Source organism: Hyla sarda, chromosome 4, assembly GCF_029499605.1.
Source record: "Hyla sarda isolate aHylSar1 chromosome 4, aHylSar1.hap1, whole genome shotgun sequence".
Classification (NCBI taxonomy): domain Eukaryota; kingdom Metazoa; phylum Chordata; class Amphibia; order Anura; family Hylidae; genus Hyla; species Hyla sarda.
Genome location: NC_079192.1, coordinates 137,489,395 through 137,510,816, shown reverse-complemented (window position 1 = coordinate 137,510,816; position 21,422 = coordinate 137,489,395). Strand labels below are relative to the sequence as shown.

General features: G+C 42.3%; 1 protein-coding gene across 3 annotated transcripts in view; it reads right to left on the bottom strand.

Moving 5' to 3' along the window:
• Positions 1–21,422, bottom strand: part of SHC4 (SHC adaptor protein 4) — a 98,892-nt gene that overhangs the window by 25,887 nt on the left and 51,583 nt on the right. For all 3 annotated transcript variants that reach the window (XM_056572260.1, XM_056572261.1, XM_056572263.1), the window contains exons 3-5: positions 17,163–17,226; positions 11,262–11,381; positions 5,507–5,560 (exon numbers count right to left, since the gene is read on the bottom strand). In XM_056572260.1, the coding sequence (XP_056428235.1) occupies positions 5,507–5,560; positions 11,262–11,381; positions 17,163–17,226 (238 nt within the window). The remainder of the gene's footprint in view (positions 1–5,506; positions 5,561–11,261; positions 11,382–17,162; positions 17,227–21,422) is intronic.

The window sequence follows — 21,422 nt, the reverse complement described above, 5'->3', positions numbered from 1 at the left end:
AGCTCAGAAAGGGGTTAAGTGAGCCAGCAATGTGTATACTTTAAACACATTGCAGGCTCACTGTAAGTTCTTGCTGGGCAGTAGATATAGGACGTATATCTACTGCTCAGCATCAGCTGTTCTCCCGACTCTGTAGCCATGAGCACAGCTGAGTCCCGACATTCACATCAGGGGGATCGCAGTGGGTGTCAGGAGGAGTGACATCCGCTGTGATCTGTCGCTTACTGCAGGTACTACTGCTCCCAACATGGAACACACTCTGCACACTCTGCTCCATGTTGGGAGCTGTAGTACCTGCATTAATAGACAGATCGCAGCGAGTGTCACTCCTGACACCCACTGCGATCCTCCTGTATAATGTATAGATGGCTGCTCTTCTATGGTCCCCTGGGTATATATACACCTATTCATATTTCCCTCAGAGAGCTGTTAGTGACTGGAACCATCTGGCCAATCACAGCTCTCTGCCGGAAATATGAATAGGTGTATATATACGGCAGTGCAGGGGACCATAGAAGAGTGGCTGCCACATCTATACATTATACAGAAGGATCGCAATGGACCTGGGGCGATCTTTCAATTAGTAGATGTACTACTACTCCCATCATGGAACAGTGTGTTCCATGCTTGGAGTAGTAGTACTACCTTAAAAATGTAAAAAAAGAAAGTAAAAAACACACACACACACACACTACATTTTTATTATTGTCGGCTACATTTTTAGTGTCTTGCCCACCCACATAAATTGATCCCTGTTTAAAAATGTATTAAAATTTTGTTATAAAAAGAAAAATTTTGTTAAATACAATTTTTCCATCACTACTGTATCTTTTTTATTATTTTTTAATGGTACCTCACGAAATTTTTATAAAAAAGGTATCTCCATCATTTTTTTGGATTGCTAAAGTCCAAAAGAGAATAAAAACCGCCTGCAAAAACGAAATAAATAAATGAAACCCAGATGTCGTTTTTCTTGGCATTTTTATTCACTCCCATAGACTTCTATGGGAGGAAAACACTAAGATTTTCCCGAAAAAACGTCAGTCACAACAAGAGGTCGTTTTTTAAAAACTGCCAAGGAGCCCAAAAACACCAAAAGGATTAAAAAAAATAAAACCCACATGTCGTTTTTCTTGGCATTTTTTTTCACTCCCATAGACTTCTATGGGAGGAAAACACCAAGATTTTCACGAAAAAACGTCAGTCACAACAAGAGGTCGTTTTTTCAAAACTCCCAAGGAGCCCAAAAACGCCAAAAGGATTTAAAAAAAAAAAAAACAAACTGAAAAATGTGGATATGTTATTTTGCAGTTTCCTATTGACTTGCAGCTAACATCTGGCTGCAGCGTTTTTTCACAAAAAAAAAACGCCATGCGGCAGAATGGGCGTTTTTATTGGCGTGGAAGAAGTGGAAACCTAGCCTTAGAGGGCCACTAACCCTATAGCACAGAGAATAAGATTGCTAATGTCTTTCCCTTACATGCATATAGATCTATCAGGAGGTTACCAAAATATTGTGATCATTGGGGCAGGTGCCATTCTGGACACTTCGGGGGGGAATTCATCTAGAGTACTGTAGGTCAATGTCTTTTTACCCTATTAATTTGTGTGGAGGAAACTGTGTACCTGCGCCAAATGTATTACATGGGACAGGACATGTGATCAATATGGTGCTGATCACTTTTCTTCAGTACTCTACTTTGTATGAGACTTTAATAATACTGTCCATAGACAGTTTTGTAAGTCAGTGCTTGTGTACATTTGCACCTCAGTTAGCGCAGTTGTTCTAAAATATGCGCCAAATTGAAAAGTCATACATCATAAATTCCTGCATTATATCATCTGAAGTCACAACTTGGGATGTTCTCTTGGAGAAACCCGCCAAGTGAAAAGTCCCAAAATTTGGCACCAAAAATTAGCAAAAAAAAAATGGGGAAAAACGATTCATAAATTTCCCCCTATAAGCAGGAATTTATCTTTCTTTGCCCCAGTGTTGAGTTGCAAAAATGTGCAATTTTGCACAGCTTGCACATGTATTTTACAACTCTGCACTGGCGCAGAAATGATACATTTCCCCCATGTTAGAATAATTACCACTGATTTCTGACGCATAGAGTGATTAAATAACATTTCGTTTTGGAATGAAAATGGAAGGTTGAAATACTTTTACCAACCTTTCTATAACAGATTTTTACCTGAATAAGTAAAATATTATAATATAATAAATTATACATTAATGGGGTTTATTAAAGTGAAATAATGTATTAAATTCTGATAATACACAAAGGAGGGAATTTATCAAGATCTGCATCTGGCGTATGTCTGTAAAAAGGTACAAAAAATGTTCTTTTTTACCAGTCTGTACCACCCCGCTCGCTGAATTTACTACAGCATACAAATGTCTTATAGAAGAAAGTATTCAGCACAACACAGCTAGAAACATCTATATGGGACTTGTAAGGGTTAAGCCATGACTCTCAGATGAAGCAGTACACTTGTATAGTCATCTCTGTATATAACAGAGGTGCTTTTTCCACAATAATGTAGTAGCGAGTCAGCAGGATCCCAAGTAAATAGAGAGTAATGGGCAGTGCTCACCAGACTTCTGCAGATACACAAGTGCAATTATAGAAACAACAACAATGTGATAAACGTATATAAACATACTTCAGTACAAGTTACAGCCATTGGCCCTCATTTACTATTGCAAACCCGACATGTTTTGTCGCGTTGTGCGCCAGATTCTGTCGCAGTGAGCCAAATTTGCGCCAGAATTGAAAAACCCCAGACTAACTCTCCATTTTGCTAAGAAAACCCGGAAAAGGGGCGTGGTCGCTGGGAAAGGGGCGTGGTCTCCAAAAAGGGGTGTGTTCATGACATTTTCACAAAAAGCCAACATATTTACTAAGGTTTCCACATAAAATGTGGTGGATTTGAGCTGAGGAAAACCAGACAGATCAGAGCATGTGTAAAAAAAGCAAAGTGTAGGGAAAGTGGAAAATGTAGGGAAACCTTAGTAAATACTGTGGAAAATAAATTGTAGGGAATTAAAACCCACAAAGAAACCTACACTCCACTCTTAGTAAATGAGGGCCATTGTGTGCAATCCTTGCACTTCATCAGACCATCCCATATTGCACACCTCACCAGGTATGAACTGTGACACATGCAGTGGTGGGCGCATATGTTTCTAAATACACATAAAACACAGGGATTATTAACAAACTGAAGACATACCGTTACCCAATTATAGAAAAACTCTATAGTCTAACCTTTCTTAAGACTTAAGTTACCTTATGCATTAGATCTTAATGGGGTACTGAAGGGAAGTTAAGAAAAATAAAAATGTGGTTTTGGCAGCTCCTTAGGCCCCTGATGTCTCCTAAATACCTTTTTCTTGTTTGCAGCACAGACTACTACTCCCAGAAGTCAGTGCAACTCTGTGTAATAGCTGCCAGACAACTGCTTTCACTATCTATGTGCATGCTTACACTGCAGCTCACACACACACTGTACATGTCTTTTCTTTCAGACTATCCCTCCTCCAGCAATAAATCTTGCTGTGCTCTGAATAGCAGAAGTCAGTGATTAGATATTCAGCAGAAAAACAGCAGCTATGTGCTCAGTTGTGACTAAGAATCTTCACTGCTTTTCTCTCACAGCTCACAAGCTCCTCACACAGGGAGGGGAGGCGTGACTGTACAGCTAGAGCTCTAAACCAGACAGAAATCAGGTGGTGTTGTCCTGAAGGGTGGGGGCTAGTCTAAGTGAGGGGTTTACACCAAGACAAGGTGGATTTGAGAATTATATTTTTCTCTAATTTCCTGCCTGTAAGTGACAGCTGAAAGAGGGAAACTGCTGTATATAGCTAATGAATGATATTTAGAGAAATACATGTTGGTGAGGGGGAAAGGATGGGCTATGGGTTTAGTTCCCTGGAGTTCCCCTTTAAAATCCACCATGCTTTAGCTTGCAGGCGTTGAGATTGAAAGTGTATACAAGCATTCCCCACCAGAAGGGAGTATACAGTATCAGAAATCTCTTGATGTCTACCAACAAAAGTAGGAGCTATATTGAAATCATAGGCGATTCTCTGACCTTCATGCGTGGGGTATAATCATACTATGTTCCTGCCCTGGTTAATCGTTTCTGTTGGCATCCCGCTGTAAACGAGATGCCGACATATAATGTTAGGGTGCATTCACACGGGCGTATTTGTCAGCGGATCTGCAGCTGTGGATCCGCTGACAAAGGCCCCTAAAGTGCTGCCCTCTTTGTTCCTGCTAATAGCGGCAATCCGCCGCTACCAGCAGACACACTGCGATGTGCGAGTTACCCTGCAGTGTACTCGCACACGGCCGCTCTCTGTGTAGCTCAGGGAGCCCGGGGAGCGGCCGCAATGTGTGGGATGTGCGGATACACTGCGACTCGCACTTCACAGTGTGTCTGCTGATAGCGGCGGATTTCCGCTATTAGCAGGCACAAAGAGGGCAGCACTTTAGGGGCCTTTGTCAGCGCATCCGCAGCTGCGGATCCGCTGACAAATACGCCCGTGTGAATGCACCCTTTTTGCTGCAGATCTGCTCAGATTTGCTGCTGCAGATTTTGCTGCCCATTGAAGTCAATAGCCAGCAAAATATGCTGAAGCAGATCAGCAGCAGAAAATACGCAAGTGTAGGAGCAGCAGACCCCCTTAATTTCTATGGCTGAATGAAGTCACCTAGTGACTCCAATCGGGATGTATGCACTATTTAAAAAATGCAACAGCTCCCGCTTAAAATACTGGATATGCCCCGAACGGAGTCACTAGGGGTGACTCCATCTAGCTATACAAGTGAATGGGGTCTGCTGCTCCCATTAATAATATACGATTAAGGACAGGAATGTAGTGTGATTATACCCTTAATAGCAATATTTTCCAGTTCAATAAAGTTTCGAGGCTTGAGCTTGTATTTTTACCAACTTTTTAGTAGTCACAGTGGGACTGCAGTGTGAGCTTCCAGCTGCAGCCGGGTAGCTCTGTGTGTCTGCTCGTGGTGGCGGATTTCCCGCCATAGAAATCTGTCACAACATGCGGACACGCAGAGCTACCCGGCCGCAGCCAGGAGCTCATTCTGCATTCCCTCTGTGACTGCTGATGCGTAACATGCACTGAAGCTGTGTGTATATACGTTTACCACGTTGTTGCTGTATCTTTGATTACACCTTTAAAAAAAAAAGTGTTTTATCTGCAGAAGTCTGGAGCCCATTTCTTTCTTACTTTGGACAATTACTACAGTTTACACCTACTAGATTTCTGAGGTTGTCGTGCTGGGTAGCCTCAAATGATCCTAAATTTATCAAGAGGCATGTGATCTTACACTGGTGGGCGTGATTGGTAAATTTCCTGCATATTATATAAACAGCCTTAGAAATACATTTTCAGCTGAGTAGCAGTCGTCATACATTGAAGTTACTGTAGTAATAATTGAAACTCATATAAGTTGAGGAAGAAGTAAATACTTACTGGATCTCCACCAGAAGCAAATGATATTGACTGCATGTGGTGATTTGCAACTACCTAGGAAATAAATAAAATTTACACAGAAAAAGTGATAAACTACAGCTATAAGCTTAGTATTTTACAATAGCACATGTACTACACAGGTCCAAATTTAACAACAGCACAAATGGGGACAAACACTTTTTGTTGAACTATTCTGTATCTTGAATCTTCTCAACATGTTTTCCGCTGTACATATACTAAATATTTGAAGACCTAATCCAGGGCATTAGACTTTCCCTTTTAATGCCAACACTAATTGTGGATTTAAGGTGTTGTCTGGTGAAAGCTATCTGACCAATGGGACCCCCCATGATCTCTGCATCTATCTGCACCAATGGGACCCCCCATGATCTCTGCATCTATCTGCACCAATGGGACCCCCCATGATTAGCGAGACCCCAACTCTCAGTAATAGCGCGTGATATAAATGACATGCATCTCTGGTGCTCCCATACAAATGAAAAGAGCCCATGTCATTTACATCACGTGCTATTACTGAGAGCCGGGGTCCCACTACTGAGATCGCGGAGGGTCCTAGTGGTCAGATCCGATCAGATATTTAACCCCTATCCTGTTGATAGGGATAAGATAGTTTTTACCAGACAACCTCTTTAAGTAAGTGAAAAGTCACCTTCCTTTATAAGTAATCCATGCTTTGGCTTAAAGGGGTATTCCAGTGCAAAAAATTTTTTTCATATCAACTGGCTCCAGAAAGTTAAACAGATTTGTAAATTACTTCTATTAAAAAATCTTTATCCTTCCACTACTTAACAGCTGCTGAAGTTGAGTTGTTCTTTTCTGTTGGACCACAGCGCTCTCTGCGGACACCTCTGTCTGTCTCAGGAACTGTCCAGAGTAGGAGCAAATCCCCATACAGACAGAGGTGTCAGCAGAGAGCACTGTTGTCAGACATAAAAGAACAACTCAACTTCAGCAGCTGATAAGTACTGGAATCATTAAGATTTTTTAATAGTAGTAATTTACACATCTGTTTAACTTTCTGGAGCCAGTTGATATGAAAAAAAATGTTTTCCACTGGAATATTCCTTAAAAAAAAAAAAAAAAATACAAAATAAAAATTACACAAGTAAAAGTGCTTTGAGGTGGGTTTTACAGATGGCATTTTTCTGAAAGATTTTTCCACAAAAATAACATGCGTGGAATTTTTTCTGAAAAAAATCAGCATTGAGATGTTAGCAAAATATTTGTTATCGAAAGATTTTTGTTTATGGTTTTTTCCCTCCATTTTTTGTCATTTTTTGTCAGTAGCAGCTTTACAAAAAGGATCATGCTCTATCTTGTGTTTTTTCACCTAGTTTATGGTGTTTTTTTTCTCTCATAACTTAACACGACAACCCAGGGCCTTAGCCCGGGGCACAAAATCCCTTATTAAAATATAACTTTTATTAATTTATAATAATAAATGTGACTTCTGATCTTAAAAGAACACAATACAGCTCCAGATATCAAAGATCAATTTGGATACACCCACTAATATAACAGTATTGGGGTCTGCAGTCCCCCTTATTAGGATGTCTGTTTTGTTGATTAAAACCAATGATTTGCCCCCTCTACTAGTTTGGGGGCAAATCATATGGGGACAAAAACTGCATCATGCGGCACAAAAATGCATTTTTGTGGTTTTAAGCCCAAAAAATACGTTGCAAAAATTTAAGTCTTAGGGTATGTTCACACAACAGAATGTCCCTGCAGAATTTCTCAGGAATATTCTGCACAGACATTCTGCTGTAGCCATTGAATTCAATGGGATGTTGCTGCACTATTCACATGGTGGAATTTCTGCAGCAGATGTTTCTTCTGCCAAAAACCTATTTCCGGTGTCCACAAAAAGAATAGACTTATCTATTCCTTTTGCGGATTTTGCTCAGAAATGCATTACCTTTTATAAGATTATTTAAATGTGCAGAATCCATGGAATTATCTTCAAATGTACACCATCATTGGGCTGGCTTAAAAAAAAATACTTTCAACAACGTTTTGCATGTCAACTGCGAACTTGTGGCTAATTTCTTATATTGTGAGCACCTTTTTTGACAAATTAGGCGCAAGGACACAAAAAAAAAAGTGAATGAAATCACCAAACCATGTATAAAAGCAGCCACACCAGCGTTGATAAATTCCCCCCTAAAAACTGGAGTGATTTGTCCATAACAACCAATCATAGCTCAGCTTTCATATCTTATCAAACTCTAGTAAAATAAAAGCTGAGCTGTGATTAGTTGGCATAGGCACAATGTCCCAGTTTTTTTCTTTCTTCCGACAGATTGATGGGGTCATTGACCAGTGTTTTAGTACGTGTATCTTTTTTGTTCTTATTTTATTTGTATTTTTTTTTCCATTTTAAATGGATAATTCTTTGAGCATGTGTTCAAGGACTTCCATTGAAGAATGTAAAAAGGCACAAAAATACAACTCTCATTTGCTAATATATTTTTAGTCAGGAAAAAAAACTCCACTAAGAGAAAAGTATTGTAGATATAGCATTTTAGATTTTCCTAGAGACTCCCAGCCAACATTTAGCCACAGAATTTTTTTTGTAAAATACTGTTTTTACGAAATGTGTGAAACCACTCTTAGGGTGCATTCACACGGGCAGATTTATTTTTCAAACCTGCAGTGGATCTCCCGCTGCGAGTTTGAAAAGGGGCAGGGCCTTCGTGCGCTACCCACAGCAGATATTCGCCAGCGGAATCTCCGCTGTTGAAAATCCACTGCAGACCCTATTGACTTCAATGGGGTCTTTGGCAGATTTTCAACAGCTAAGATTCCGCTGGCGTAAATCTGCTGCAGGTAGCGCACAAACCCCGCCCCTTTCCAAACTCACAGCGGGAGATCAGCTAAGGGTTCGGGAAAAAAATCTGCGTGTGTGAAAGAGCCCTTAGCATGACTTCTAAATAAATTTCTCTAAGGAGCCCTGTGTTGCATAACAATAGTGTGTTGTGTTTCTCTTTTTGTGTTACATAATAGTCCAAAGCCTATAACACAGCTGACCTGTAGGGGGAGTTTTTCCAGTGGGAATGTACCCTTAGGGCAGGGTCACACAGGGAGCATCTGCAGTGTGAAATACGCTGCAGATGCTCCCCTAATCTATCAATCCTTGTGCAGAGCAACAGCGAAGCAGATGCCAATAACAACCAATCAGATCCCAGCTTTCATTTGCAAAATCTGAAATCTGATTGGTTGCTTTGGGCATCTGCTCTTCTGTTATCTACAAATGGTTTGATAAATCTCCCCCTTAGTATTTTTAGAATATATACAGAGGCAGACTGACCAGCCAGTCTGATCGGACATCGTCTGAGGGCCCGGCCGGGTTAAGGGCCTGTCGCCACTACTGAGGATCCTGAGCAGACAGTGCTGCCCTCTCCTGTATGCGCGATACACGCACATACTGGAGAAGGCGTCCCCCTCTGTCTGAGCCGCATCTGCAGCTTACACAGAGGAGACGTGACCTCCGCCCCCACGCAGCACGCATTACAGGTGCAGATGACATCACTCATCGGAGTCTGTGGAGGGGAGAAGGTGTGGGATATCAGGTGTGGGATATCAGGTGAGCATCACTTTTTTTTATTTTGTAACCCTGCCTATACCTATGGGAAAGGCAGGGGGGGGGGGGAACTCTGCCTATACTTATAGGGAAAGGGGGGAAACTCTGCCTATACTTATAACTTATGAGGAAAGGGGGGGGAACTCTGCATATACTTATGGGGAAAGGGGGGGGACTCTGCCTATACTTATGGGGAAAGGGGGGGACTCTGCCTATACCTATGGAGAAAGTGGGGGGACTCTGCCTATACTTATGGGGAAAGGGGGGGACTCTGCCTATACCTATGGGGAAAGGGGGGGAACTCTGCCTATACCTATGGGGAAGAGGGGTGGGTGGGTAACTCTGCCTATACTTATGAGGAAAGGGGGAGGGGGGGTAACTCTACCTATACCTATGGGGAAAGGGGGGGAACTCTGCTTATACCTATGGGGAAGGGGGAGGTAACTCTGCCTATACTTATGGGGAAGAGGGGGGTGGGTAACTCTGCCTATACTTATGGGGAAAGGGGGAGGGTGGGGGTAACTCTGCCTATACCTATGGGGAAAGGGGGGGACTCTGCCTATACCTATGGGGAAGGGGGGGTAACTCTGCCTATACTTATGGGGAAAGGGGAGGGGATAACTCTGCCTATACCTCTGAGGAAAGGGGGGTAACTCTGCCTATACTTATGGGGAAAGGGGGAGGAGGGTAACTGCCTATACCTCTGAGGAAAGGGGAGGGGAGTCTGCCTATACCTATAGGGAAGGGGGGGGAGGAACTCTGCCCATACCTATGAGAAGGGGGGGGGTAACTCTGCCTATACTTATGGGGAAAGGGGGAGAGGGGTTAACTCTGCCTATACCTATGGGGAACGGGTAACCCTGTCTATAACTATGGGGAAAGGGGGTGTAACTCTGCCTATAGCTACGGGGAAAGGGGAGGGGCTCTGCTGCCGATACCTAAGGAGAAAGGGGGGTTAACTCTGTTCCTATACCTATGGGGAAGGGGGTTTAATTCTGCTGCCTATACCTATGGGGAAAGGTGGGGGGCTAACTCTGCTGCCTATACCTACATGGAATGGGAGGGGTAAACTCTGCTGTCTATACCTACAGGGAAGGGGGAGTTAACTCTGTTGCCTATACCTACAGGGAAGGGGGGTTAACTCTGCTGCCTATAGCTACGGGGAAGGGGGGGGCTACCTAACTTTATACCTGGATGCCTAACTACTTACCTATATACCAGGCTATCTAACTACCTACATTGCCAGATACCTAACATACCTGGCCTTCATACATGGCTGCCTTGCGAACCCCCCTACCTACCTGGCTTGTCACCTACCTACATATCTGGCTTCCTGATCTACCTACCTCGCTACCTGTTTACCTGGCTACCTACCTACCTGCCCTTTTACTGTGCAGGACACTAAGGAGGGCATTATTACAGTTTGTGGGCATATAAATGGAAAGATTATGTAGAGGAGGGGAGGGCACTGGAAAAATGCAGAGTCTGACGTGTTTGTCCTGCAGATGTTAAGAGATCCACATGGTGGTCTTATCAGGACGGAGAAGGAAAGGAAAGAGGACGCCGCTGATCAGAAAAGATGTAATTGTGAGTCCCAAAACTTAACTGTAATCACTTATATGGTATCCACATCCTGTGTGCAGCTGATATCTACCGCCATATGGTCCTGTATATAATCACTTATATTGTATACAGATCCTTTATAGTATACTGGTCTGTGTATAGTGGTTTTATTCAGTACAGTATGGCGGTATTATCCAGTTATTGAGTGGTGGTATATATTTACTCCTTGTATACCAGTATTATTGGGCATGGAAATTTACCTACGTTAAAGTGTTTCTCACATATATACATTTTAGTTTATTGTGTGTGTGGGATTTGGGAGGAATAGGGGCGTGGCAGAAAATTGACGAGCTGCAGAGCCTTGCAAGGGCCCTTGCCTTTTTTGGTACGGGGGCCCCGAGTGTTGTCAGTCCGCCCCTGAACATATATGGTATCGAAAATCTGCTGCCGAGAGCCTGTCGCAGTTCAAACTCACATCAGGAAACACACTGCTTTTTTTGCAAATAAATCTGCTCATGTGAACAGACCCTAATACTATAACTGCATGTATTTTTGCACATATTCATATGCTGTGTCTTCCATACATACCTGCTGGGTGTCAATATCTGTTAGCATAAGGCTGTTGGTGGAGATGGTCAACTTGACGTTTATCCCAGAAAATTGTAGATTGCTCTTACCCAATATGGAGGAAAGCAATTTTACCGGAGGCTGAAGATAAAAGAAAGGAAGTCATTCATATGCATGTCATATTACAGTAACACGGACCATAAGCTGCCTATAGGTAAGCTTAATATTAAGCATTTTATCTTGGAGAGAAACTTCCTGCCTTATTTGTCATAACTAAAAAATCAAGTATTAAAAAAAAAAAAAATTATATATATATATATATATATATATATATATATAGCTAGAATTAAAAAAAGTACTGCAGCCTAACATAACCTATCCCCTATACACAGGATAGAGAATAAGTGTCTGATAGTGGGGGATTCGAATGCTGGGACCTCCCGCAACCTCCTGTAAAAGGCCACGGCTCTCCCCGAGCAGAAGGCATGTCGGCCACAACATGACGTTGGGGCCAACATGCCCCCTCCATATATCTCTATGGGAGAGGCAAAGATGCAGTGTACATGCATCCCCACCTCTCCCATGAATGGAGAGGACGTGTTTGTCGACCTCTTAGTGAGGTCGACGACATGAGCATTGGCAGTGCAGAGCAGAGCCGCGGCAATGCCGGATCCTCGTACGGGAAATCCTGCAAAAAGGGAATAAGTGTCTAGGGCTGCAATACTCCTTTAAATAATTGATTTTCAAAAATAAAATAATTAGATGTTCTTGGCTTTCCACAGCTAAATCCCTATGGGAAAGACCAGACAATTAGGGTTTCAGGCTGATTGATAAATATGGACCATTATGTCAGTATATAGTAATCTGTGATAGTAAACTGTATGTTACAAAGTTTGTTTACAGCTTTCTTATTTAACCACTTCCACACTATGGGGGAGATTTATCAAAACCTTTGCAGAAAAAAAGTTGACCAGTTGCCCATAGCAACCAATCAGATCGCTTCTTACATTTATCAGAGGCCTTTTCACAAATGAAAGAATCGATCCGATTGGTTGCTATGCACAACTGATCAACTTTGCCTCTGCACAGGTCTTAATAAATCTCCCCCTGATTCTTTATAATCCTACCTGACCAGATATGATTTCTGCTTTTTAGTACATGCAGATTTGTAAGCTATAAAGCGCCTCCGCGTGTTAGGTTATTCAAAGATGCATCAGGCTTTATTTTTATTTTATACATGTTTTTTTGTGAGATTGTGGGAATTTGTAAAGAATAAAACATAAGTCTTTATATTTATCTTTTTATTTTTTATTATTGTTATTATTATTATTATTAATATTATTAAAAGCACAAAGTGATGCTAAAATAATGTTTTAAATTGCATCCCTTTTCTATTATGCTCACCATTACTATATGGAAGTGTGGTGTCCCAGCACCAATGGCTGTCCTGTGGCTTCGGACTGCTTCAGGCAGCTTGGCAGCACAAGGTGTTGGGCCCACCATAGACTCACTGTTACACTAATTAAGTTGTCACTTTATTGAAGAATAATATATTTTTATGATTAATTCCCTTATTATTTGTATATATTATTAATGTGTTACTGTACCCTGTGAGAGAGTAGTGAACCCCATGTGACCCTGCCTGCCAATGGGAACCCCTAAAGTCTCTCCTATGTAGTGTAGTGGGGGGAGGAGTTGCCCCAGTCTTAGAGTCTAGTTTAGTCTGAGCCACAGTGAGGTTCAGGTGTGTTGTGCTGTGTGCTCTGACAGAAGGGCTAGCCCAAATCTATTCTTCCGTATGGTGGAAGTTCATGACTCGGCGGAGAAGGCTTCAATACCTTGACAGGACCCTACCTACCAGGATTCATCTACCCGTCTTACAAGTCAGTTTTAATCCGTTTGGTGAAAGCAACCTAAGTTTCAGATAAGCAACAGGGCTCCCAAGGGGTTATGCTGCACTCTCTCACCCAAAACAAAGGTCCATGTAATACCATCTGCACCCAGCTCAGTAAAGACAGTTTCCGTATCCTGAGGTTGGTGTGCTCAGACCATCTATAGGGTAACGGTGCCCTGGCATCACAAAGTGATCAGGTATTTCTACTAACACCCCCGTGGCACCACAGAAGGTTATATTGGGGGTGGGACTAGTGGCGCATTTTGGGTCTTTTTTTTATTTTCTTATATTTATTTTTTATTTTGTTCTTTTATTTTTTTCCTCTTGTATAGGTTTATTTTTTTAATTTACATTTTTTGCCCTCCCTTTAAGTTTTTTTTTGTTTTGTTACAAGAAAATACATGTATTTTTGCTTTTTTCTCTTGTAACTGGGGCTGGTAATCTAGCATTGTCTGCAGAGTTGATGAGTCTGCTAAGACCCAGCAGCTCCTGCAGATACCCAGCATTTGTGATCACATGGTCGCCTGACTGGGAAGGAGGAGATATTGCTTCCTACAGAGCTATTTACACAGGGCTAATTGAGTATACAGTTCACGGGAAGGCAAGGACAATAATTTACTACCTTCTCTCTGTAGAGTCTGTCTGACAGGCGGCCCTCTGCTCCAGCAGCAGCACCATCTTTGTGCGGTTACATCACTATGCACGGCCGTTTTAAACCAGTTAATTGCCATCCATCTGGATGTATAAAGTCCACAGGTGGTAAGCAAGTGGTTAAGCATCTCATACAAAACGGGGAACATTTATCATTGGCTTTAGACTGTTTTAATGTTCTAAGTGTCCCTGCAAATTTTGCAATTGCGTTTTTTGCACAATTTCTTTGCGCAATTTTTGGTAGAACATCTTTCAAAGTTTTCTACTGTTTAGTGCACTGTACACCCCCTTTTGCAGTGGAGCTGTATTTATTCTTTGCCCAAAATAAATTTAGAAGGTTTTTTTTTTGAGCAAATCTTATTTTTTTTTCGCAAGTGTACGACAGCTAACAGGACACGTACAAATGTATCAGATGCCAGAGCACAAAGCTTAAAGGAGTAGTCCAGTGGTGATTCAGTGGTGAGCAACTTATCCCCTATCCTAAGGATAGGGGATAAGTTGCAGATCGCGGGGGGTCCGACCCCTGGGGCCCCCCGCGATCTCCTGTACGGAGCCCCGACAGCCCGCTGGAAGGGGGCGTGTCGACCTCCGCACGAGGCGGCGGCCGACACGCCCCCTCAATACAACTCTATGGCAGAGCCGAAGCGCTGCCTTCGGCAATCTCCGGCTCTGCCATAGAGATGTATTGAGGGGGCGTGTCGGCCGCCGCCTCGTGCGGGGGTCGACACCCGCTATCTTGGCGGAGAGCCGGGGCCCCGTACAGAGAGATCGCAGGGGGCCCCAGCGGTCGGACCCCCCGCGATCTCAAACTTATCCCCTATCCTTAGGATAGGGGATAAGTTTTTCACCACTGGACTACCCCTTTAAACCTAGCTCTGTGGCTCACTGGTTTCTAGAATTGGGCAGAATTTGTCAAGTCTGTGCACCATTTTGGTAAATTTTAAGAAACTGTGTAAAAAATACACCAAGCAAACAGGGGTAAGTCTCTACTTCCTCACAGCAACATCAATAAATGTTCCTCAATAAGTATATTTTATGACGTAGAACATACCAGGGATCACTGAGACTTATTAGCGGTATTCCCTATCATTTGGCAATTTACTTCATTATGAAACCAGACAAATTTCTTGGATGGTGAATTATATGCCAATTTACTAATTTAAAGACTGCGCACTTCCCTATAAAAATTCCTTCCTTGCTCTGGTCATGTAGAGGATAACACTGCTGAAACCACTGCGAACAAAGAAGCCTTTGAGAACTGCCTGGAGATCACATGTATGAGATATTATATGATTCATTCCTTGCTGGTTTTATAGGACTTATACCTTTGTTAATCAACCAGTAAATTTATATTTCAAACTATCAGCGCATAAAGGCTCTTTCATCTGGTATATGTACAAAACTTTTGTAAACTTGCTTGATGAAGGGGCCCCTGAGCACCAAAGGTTTGACCAGTAAAGGTATCACTCCTATAATACTTTTTTCTTTCTTGACACAAAAGCAATTAAAGGAAAACTGTCAGCTTTCTTCCCCCGCGCTAATCAGTTACCGTGCCCGAATCCGACGCGCCATTTGGCCGTAATCTTCTATTTTCAGTATATGCTAATGAGGTGCTAACTGGCACTGACCAGGCTAACTGGCACTCTGACCTCAGTGCCGCTGGCCGCAGCACCGCCCAGCTCATCAATATTCCTCCCCTTTCTCTTCATTACAGAGCAGGGAGAAGAGGGAGAGGCAGAGGGAGGGGAGGAATATTGATGAGCTGGGCGGTGCTGCAGCCAGCGGCACTGAGGTCAGAGTGCCAGTTAGCACCTCATTTGCATATACAGAAAATAGAAGATTATGGCCGAACGGCGGATCCGGGCACGGTAAAGATCAAACTCATCAGAGTCCCCCCGCACTACAAGCCAGTACCGCTGGTTAGTGCGGGGGAAGAAAGCTGACAGTTTTCCTTTAACATTAGTAAATTGTGACTGCATCCATCCAAGCGTGTTTGAAAAAGCACAAAAACGTTTTTGTTCCCCTATAATAAAAAATTAAGTTTTTCAACCATCAAACATATAAAAAGCAGGTAATTCCCATATATAGCTTTGCATTATGTAATCAATATTCACCTTCAGAAAATAATAATCATGTCTTATACATCAAATATTCTTCAGAAGTCATAAATAAACCACACAAATCCACATAACTAATTTTCTTATGAATTAAAAACTGGGAAAGCCACAACTACCCATGCGCCTGTGCCTCGTGGCACTTGCTGAGCCTGCACCCAGATGACTGCAGCATCTAAAATTAAAAAAAAAAGCATTCCTGGCAGCTCAGCGGAGCTTATCGGGACCACCGCGGAGAAACCGTGGTGTCTCGATCAGCTGAGAGGATGCTGGGAGGGCCCTTACCTGTTTTACCTGTCTCTTTGCCATCCAATTTGTCCCTCAATGCTCCAGGCAGCCTCAGCCTGAATGCTAACAGCATTTACAGAGATGCCTTATAGCTGCCACATAGGCTACAAAAATAAACAATAGTCTGAAGCTGACACTTGACTTCTGTGGGAGAGTTTTATAGGCATGCTCTGTGAAAAATAACCCTCACCTACTGTGAATGGTGGATCCTGTCTTATGTGTAGATTGGTATTACCTTCCACTGTAATCCTGACTGTGATTATAAGAAAGAGAACACTGAAGAGGTTCCTCTATAGAATATGAAGTGTCAGCTTGTTCTTAGTAAAATGGCAACAACATTTTTTTTTTGTTTTCTAATAAACTCATTAATACAGAGACCAACATTTTTGGAGAATCTAGCAATTTGTTTTTAATAATCAATGCCAAAATATAGCAAAATTTCCCATGGGCTTAGTAGAGACACATTTTGTCCATAGTATGGTTGCAAGTTCTGGTCCAATTGTGTGGGTCGGATGACCAAAAACCGACAGCTGGCAGGCCCGGACTTGCAACTGTAATACAGGCACAAAAGTGCATACATATTATGCTTCTATGAAAATGGCCCAGGATAAGAACTCTCCCAATGTTAGCCCTAAACATAGTAAACAAGGACAGAATTTGCTACACGTGCTACAGATCAGTTATAGTACAGAACCTTTTGCAGCTTGTTATAATATATTATGAGGCAGTTTAAATAAAATGCCACAAGCTTTGCTCGGATTGTCAGTTTTTACACAGTGCTAGAGTGTATTCTGTGTCAATATTAAAGGTTAGTCATACAGAGTTCTCATAATGAGAACTACCAATTTTTTTTTTTTTACTTTTATTTTTCCAAAAATATGTGACCATTTGTTTACTAATGGTCAATTTATAAGACAACATATAACAGTAGGTTGCCATGTGGTCAAATAATATTATGTACAAACGGATAATTACCCTTCGTTTCTTGGCAGCTCCTTTTGCACAAGGGACAGCCTCACAGAGTCGACTTATTGCTTCCCTGTAGAAAATTATAGACAATATACATTAGATTGCCTTTGTTTTCCAAAATAAACTTTGTAAAATCAGAGGCATATGCATTTACAGTATAGGCTTATAGATAGATGGGTATGTATTATGGATCTGTAATAAAAACATGTGTTTGAGATCCCCATGAATAGTAATGTGGAAGCCATGGTCAAACATGTCTTCCCATCTCCCGCTTGCCTTATTATCCTATGAGAAGTTGTTTTTACCATTCAAATCTGACTTATTACAATTGATGGCCTATCCACCAGATAGGCTATGAATATACGGACGGTGGTGGTCTGACAACCCCACTATTCAGAGGCCACAACGCTTGTGCGAGCATGGCAGGGTCGTTGATGTTTTCCGCTCGCCTTTGCACACACTGTACTTTTATTTGCAGCGGTGCAAGGGACTGCAACATTATCTGATTCAGGTAGACGAGTGATGGTAAACACTGAGGCAAGCATTGTGGAGTTTAGGCCACCAAAACTCAGAAAACCCCTTTAACAGATTCCTTAAAGGGGTATTCCAGTGCTAAATTATTTATTTACATTATAAGGGATAAAATTCTGATCGTGAGAAGCCTGACCTCTGGGATCCTCTATGATCTTGAGAATTAGGACCCAACTGTTTCTGCTGAATGGAGAAGTAGGTCACCACGTGCAACCAGCTGCTCCATTAATTCTCTATGAAGCCTCAGGAGATAGCCTAGTTCTGTGCTCAGCTAATTTCAGCGGCTCTATAGAGAATGAGTGGAACGCATGCCGACCTGCTGTGTTCAACGGAAAGGAGTCCAACCTATGGATAGCGGATACAGTTTTATCGCTGTAATATATCTTTAATACACTACTGCAAATAGCTATAGACATTTAGAGACCTGCTTCCACATGTACAGAGCTTGTCATCACTCATATCAGTCCTTGTCCATATTAGGGCTTGTAACCTAAATTCCAAATTAACATCGGTATGTTTGTGAAGTTTTGGAGGAATACAGGCTTCCTGGGGGAAACCCAGACAAACATGGAAAAAACTCTGTTTTGGCTGATAATGATCATTGTCATGGTCTATTTTGTGTGGCAAAAAAGTTGTTTTATCGTGTTTGCTCGTCTTTGAACTGTATGCAGAATGATTTCTACAACACTGATGTTCTAAATATTCAGATGATATGTTCTCACAGTACCCAAGGACATGTCCAATTTCCCAGCCATGGCAAGTTAACCAACACTCAGATCTTATTTCTAATATTTTGTTCCCATGCCTTAAGTTTGCAAGAGAAACTAATAATAAATTGACTTCTATGATATCCAGTTGAATAGGGGGAATGGTGTGTGTCAAACCAGGGATGACTAACTGGATAATTTAACTGAAATAGCTGAATGTTACTGGAAAATCTTGTTTTGTATTTTCCTTTATCATGGTTTTACATACACATCCATTTTTTATCTTTTTTTTTTTTTGCCCACTCAGTAATCACAATTACACTAGCCTTCTTTGTTCATTGTAACTTCTTGAGAACAGAGGGATGATATAAGAGGTAGAAAATTCTATTGGAAAAAAATTGCTTTTAAGCAGAAAAAAAGCATAGCTTGTCACTGAACAAAAAGCTATATTGTTTGAAATAAAACGGAAACATCTTATGTGAACAAAGATAGTTATTCAGCAAAAATCTGTCCAACGTAAAATGTAATGTTACTAAAAAGACATTATTGTCTAGTTCTGGAAATGAGTATGGGGTAAATCGTGTCTCTGATCAAATTGCTTCAGTGCTTCATTTATTCTAGCCTGGTTCGTGCAAGTGCAAGAGTGGTGTAAAATTTAGGAACAATCACTGTAAATTAGGCAATTTTTAGGTCAGAAGAATATTGTGTAACTTGAGGGGGATGACAAGTATAAGACTTCAAGACTTCAAGGGATACATTCAAGTCACAAAATGAGTGTTTACAGTATATTCAAACATAAATATACTGACATCAGTTACATTTGATTTCTGTTCTCTGTATGAATTTGATATATAGCTAATAGATTTATCAATAGTGTCCAATCATGTATAAACTAACCATAATGGTCCACAATATTATTGTTGCACATTGCTATAAATACACAAAATTAATTTGGCAAACAGTGTACTCTATGTTCATTACACTCATTGCTTCCTTACAGGGGTATTCCAGAAAAATAAGTGTTCAAATCGCCTGGTGATAGAAAGTGATACATATTTGCAAACTGGTTTATTCTTAAAAAGCCTTCCAGTACTGCTGTACTACTACCTTCAACTGCTGTATGTCCTGAAGGAAGCCATGTAGTCTTTGTGGTCAGACACGATGCTCTCTGCTGCCACCTCTGTCCATGTCAGGACCTGTAGAGAGCAGGAGAGGTTTGCTATGGGGATTTGTTCATGCTCTGGACAGTTCTTGATGTGGTCAGAGGTGGTCGCAGGGAGCACCGTGTCTGATTGGAAAGACTACATAACTTTCTCTAGAGCAGTGTTTCACAACCATTTTCGGCTTGGGGAACCCCTGGTAAAAAAAAAACATTTCCGCGGTTAACCCCTACCGAAGTTGACGAGCAAAAGAAAAAAAAGGGAAACGGCCACAATGCACAATATCTATTTACCTGTGGGTATGTAGATTACAGTGGTGCTTTATACAGCAACTCACAAGTGACGTCTTCTAAAATCTGCATCGTTCACTTCTCTTCTCCATCTGGTCCGGCCCATTATCACGATTTCTTCCAGCCACAATACTTCTCCGTTAAACCTGCAAAACAAACCTATTAGGCTCCGCACTTTTCAAGCATCAGCCTCCAGGTTCTCATTTTACAAGTGAGGAGGAATACAGGGGTGTATAGGTGTAAAGGGGTAACAGGGGTGCAGAAAGGTGTACATCGGTGACAGGTGTGTAGAGGGGTGTACATGGGTAACAGAAGGGTGTAGAGGAGTGTAGAGGGGTGTACATGGTTGACAGATGGGTGTACATGGGTGACAGAGGGGTGTTGGGGGTGTAGAGGAGTGTACATGGGTGACAGGGGTGTTGGGGGTGTCGAGGAGTTTACATGGGTGACCGAGGGGTGTACATGGTTGACCAAGGGGTGTACATGGGTAACAGAAGGGTGTTAGGGGTTTATAGGAGTGTACATGAGTGACAGAGGGGTGTACATGGGTGACGAGGATTGTTGGGGGTGTACATGGGTTAAGAGGGGTGTTGGGGGTGCACATGGGTGATGAGGGGTGATGAGGGGTGTTGGGGGCGTACATGGGTGACTGAGGGGGTGTACATGGGTGACTGAGGGGTGTAGAAGAGTGTACATGGGTGACAGGGGGGTGTAGGGGGTGAAAGAGGGGTGGACAGGAGTGACAAGGTAGTAACAGAGGGGTGGACAAGGGTGACAAAGGGACAGCGGGTTAAATAGTGGGGATTGAACATTGGTGATAGGGGGGGTAGATTGGGGGGTGGTCAGAGGGGTGGTGAACATGGGTGACAGGGACAGACAAGGTGGACATTGATGACAAGAAAGTGGAAAAGGGTGAAAGGGGGTAATAGAGGGGTGACAAAGGGGGGTGGACAGGGGTGGCAGAGGAGAGAGGGTGCATTACCTTAATTAAGATGAGCTGAACCATCCTTCTGCGGGGGGGGGGGGGGCAGGAAGAATCAGTGGGCCGAGAAGAATCTGGGGGGCCGGGAACATAGTCCGCGGGGGGGATGTGCTGTGGCAACATAGTCCGGGGGGCTACTCATCCGTGTGAGTCACTCATGGCGCCGCAGGGGGGAGGGGGACGCTGTGTGTGCAGTGTGCACGTACATGCAAAGTGCACGCAGGCTTCCCTTCCCCTCAGCGCCGCCGTGATTCACAGGCCGGGGCGGAAGATTTCAAAAAATAAATAAATAAAAAATTACCTGCTGGAGCCCGCGGAACCCCTGGCGGTTCTCAACGGAACACCCGGTAGGAAGTAACTGTTCTAGAGCATACAACAACTGATAAGTACTGGAACGTGTGAGATTTTTTACGTAAATGTATATTTCTGGCACCAGCTGATTTGAATTTTTTTTCTCCAGAGTACCCCTTTAATTTACATCATATAGGCTTAATGCCATATATCACAAGTGATTATTGACCAAACAGGCAGATATCACCCTGTGTAATAAAGCCAGCAATCAACTGATGAATAAGCAAAGGGTTTGTCTCGCTAGA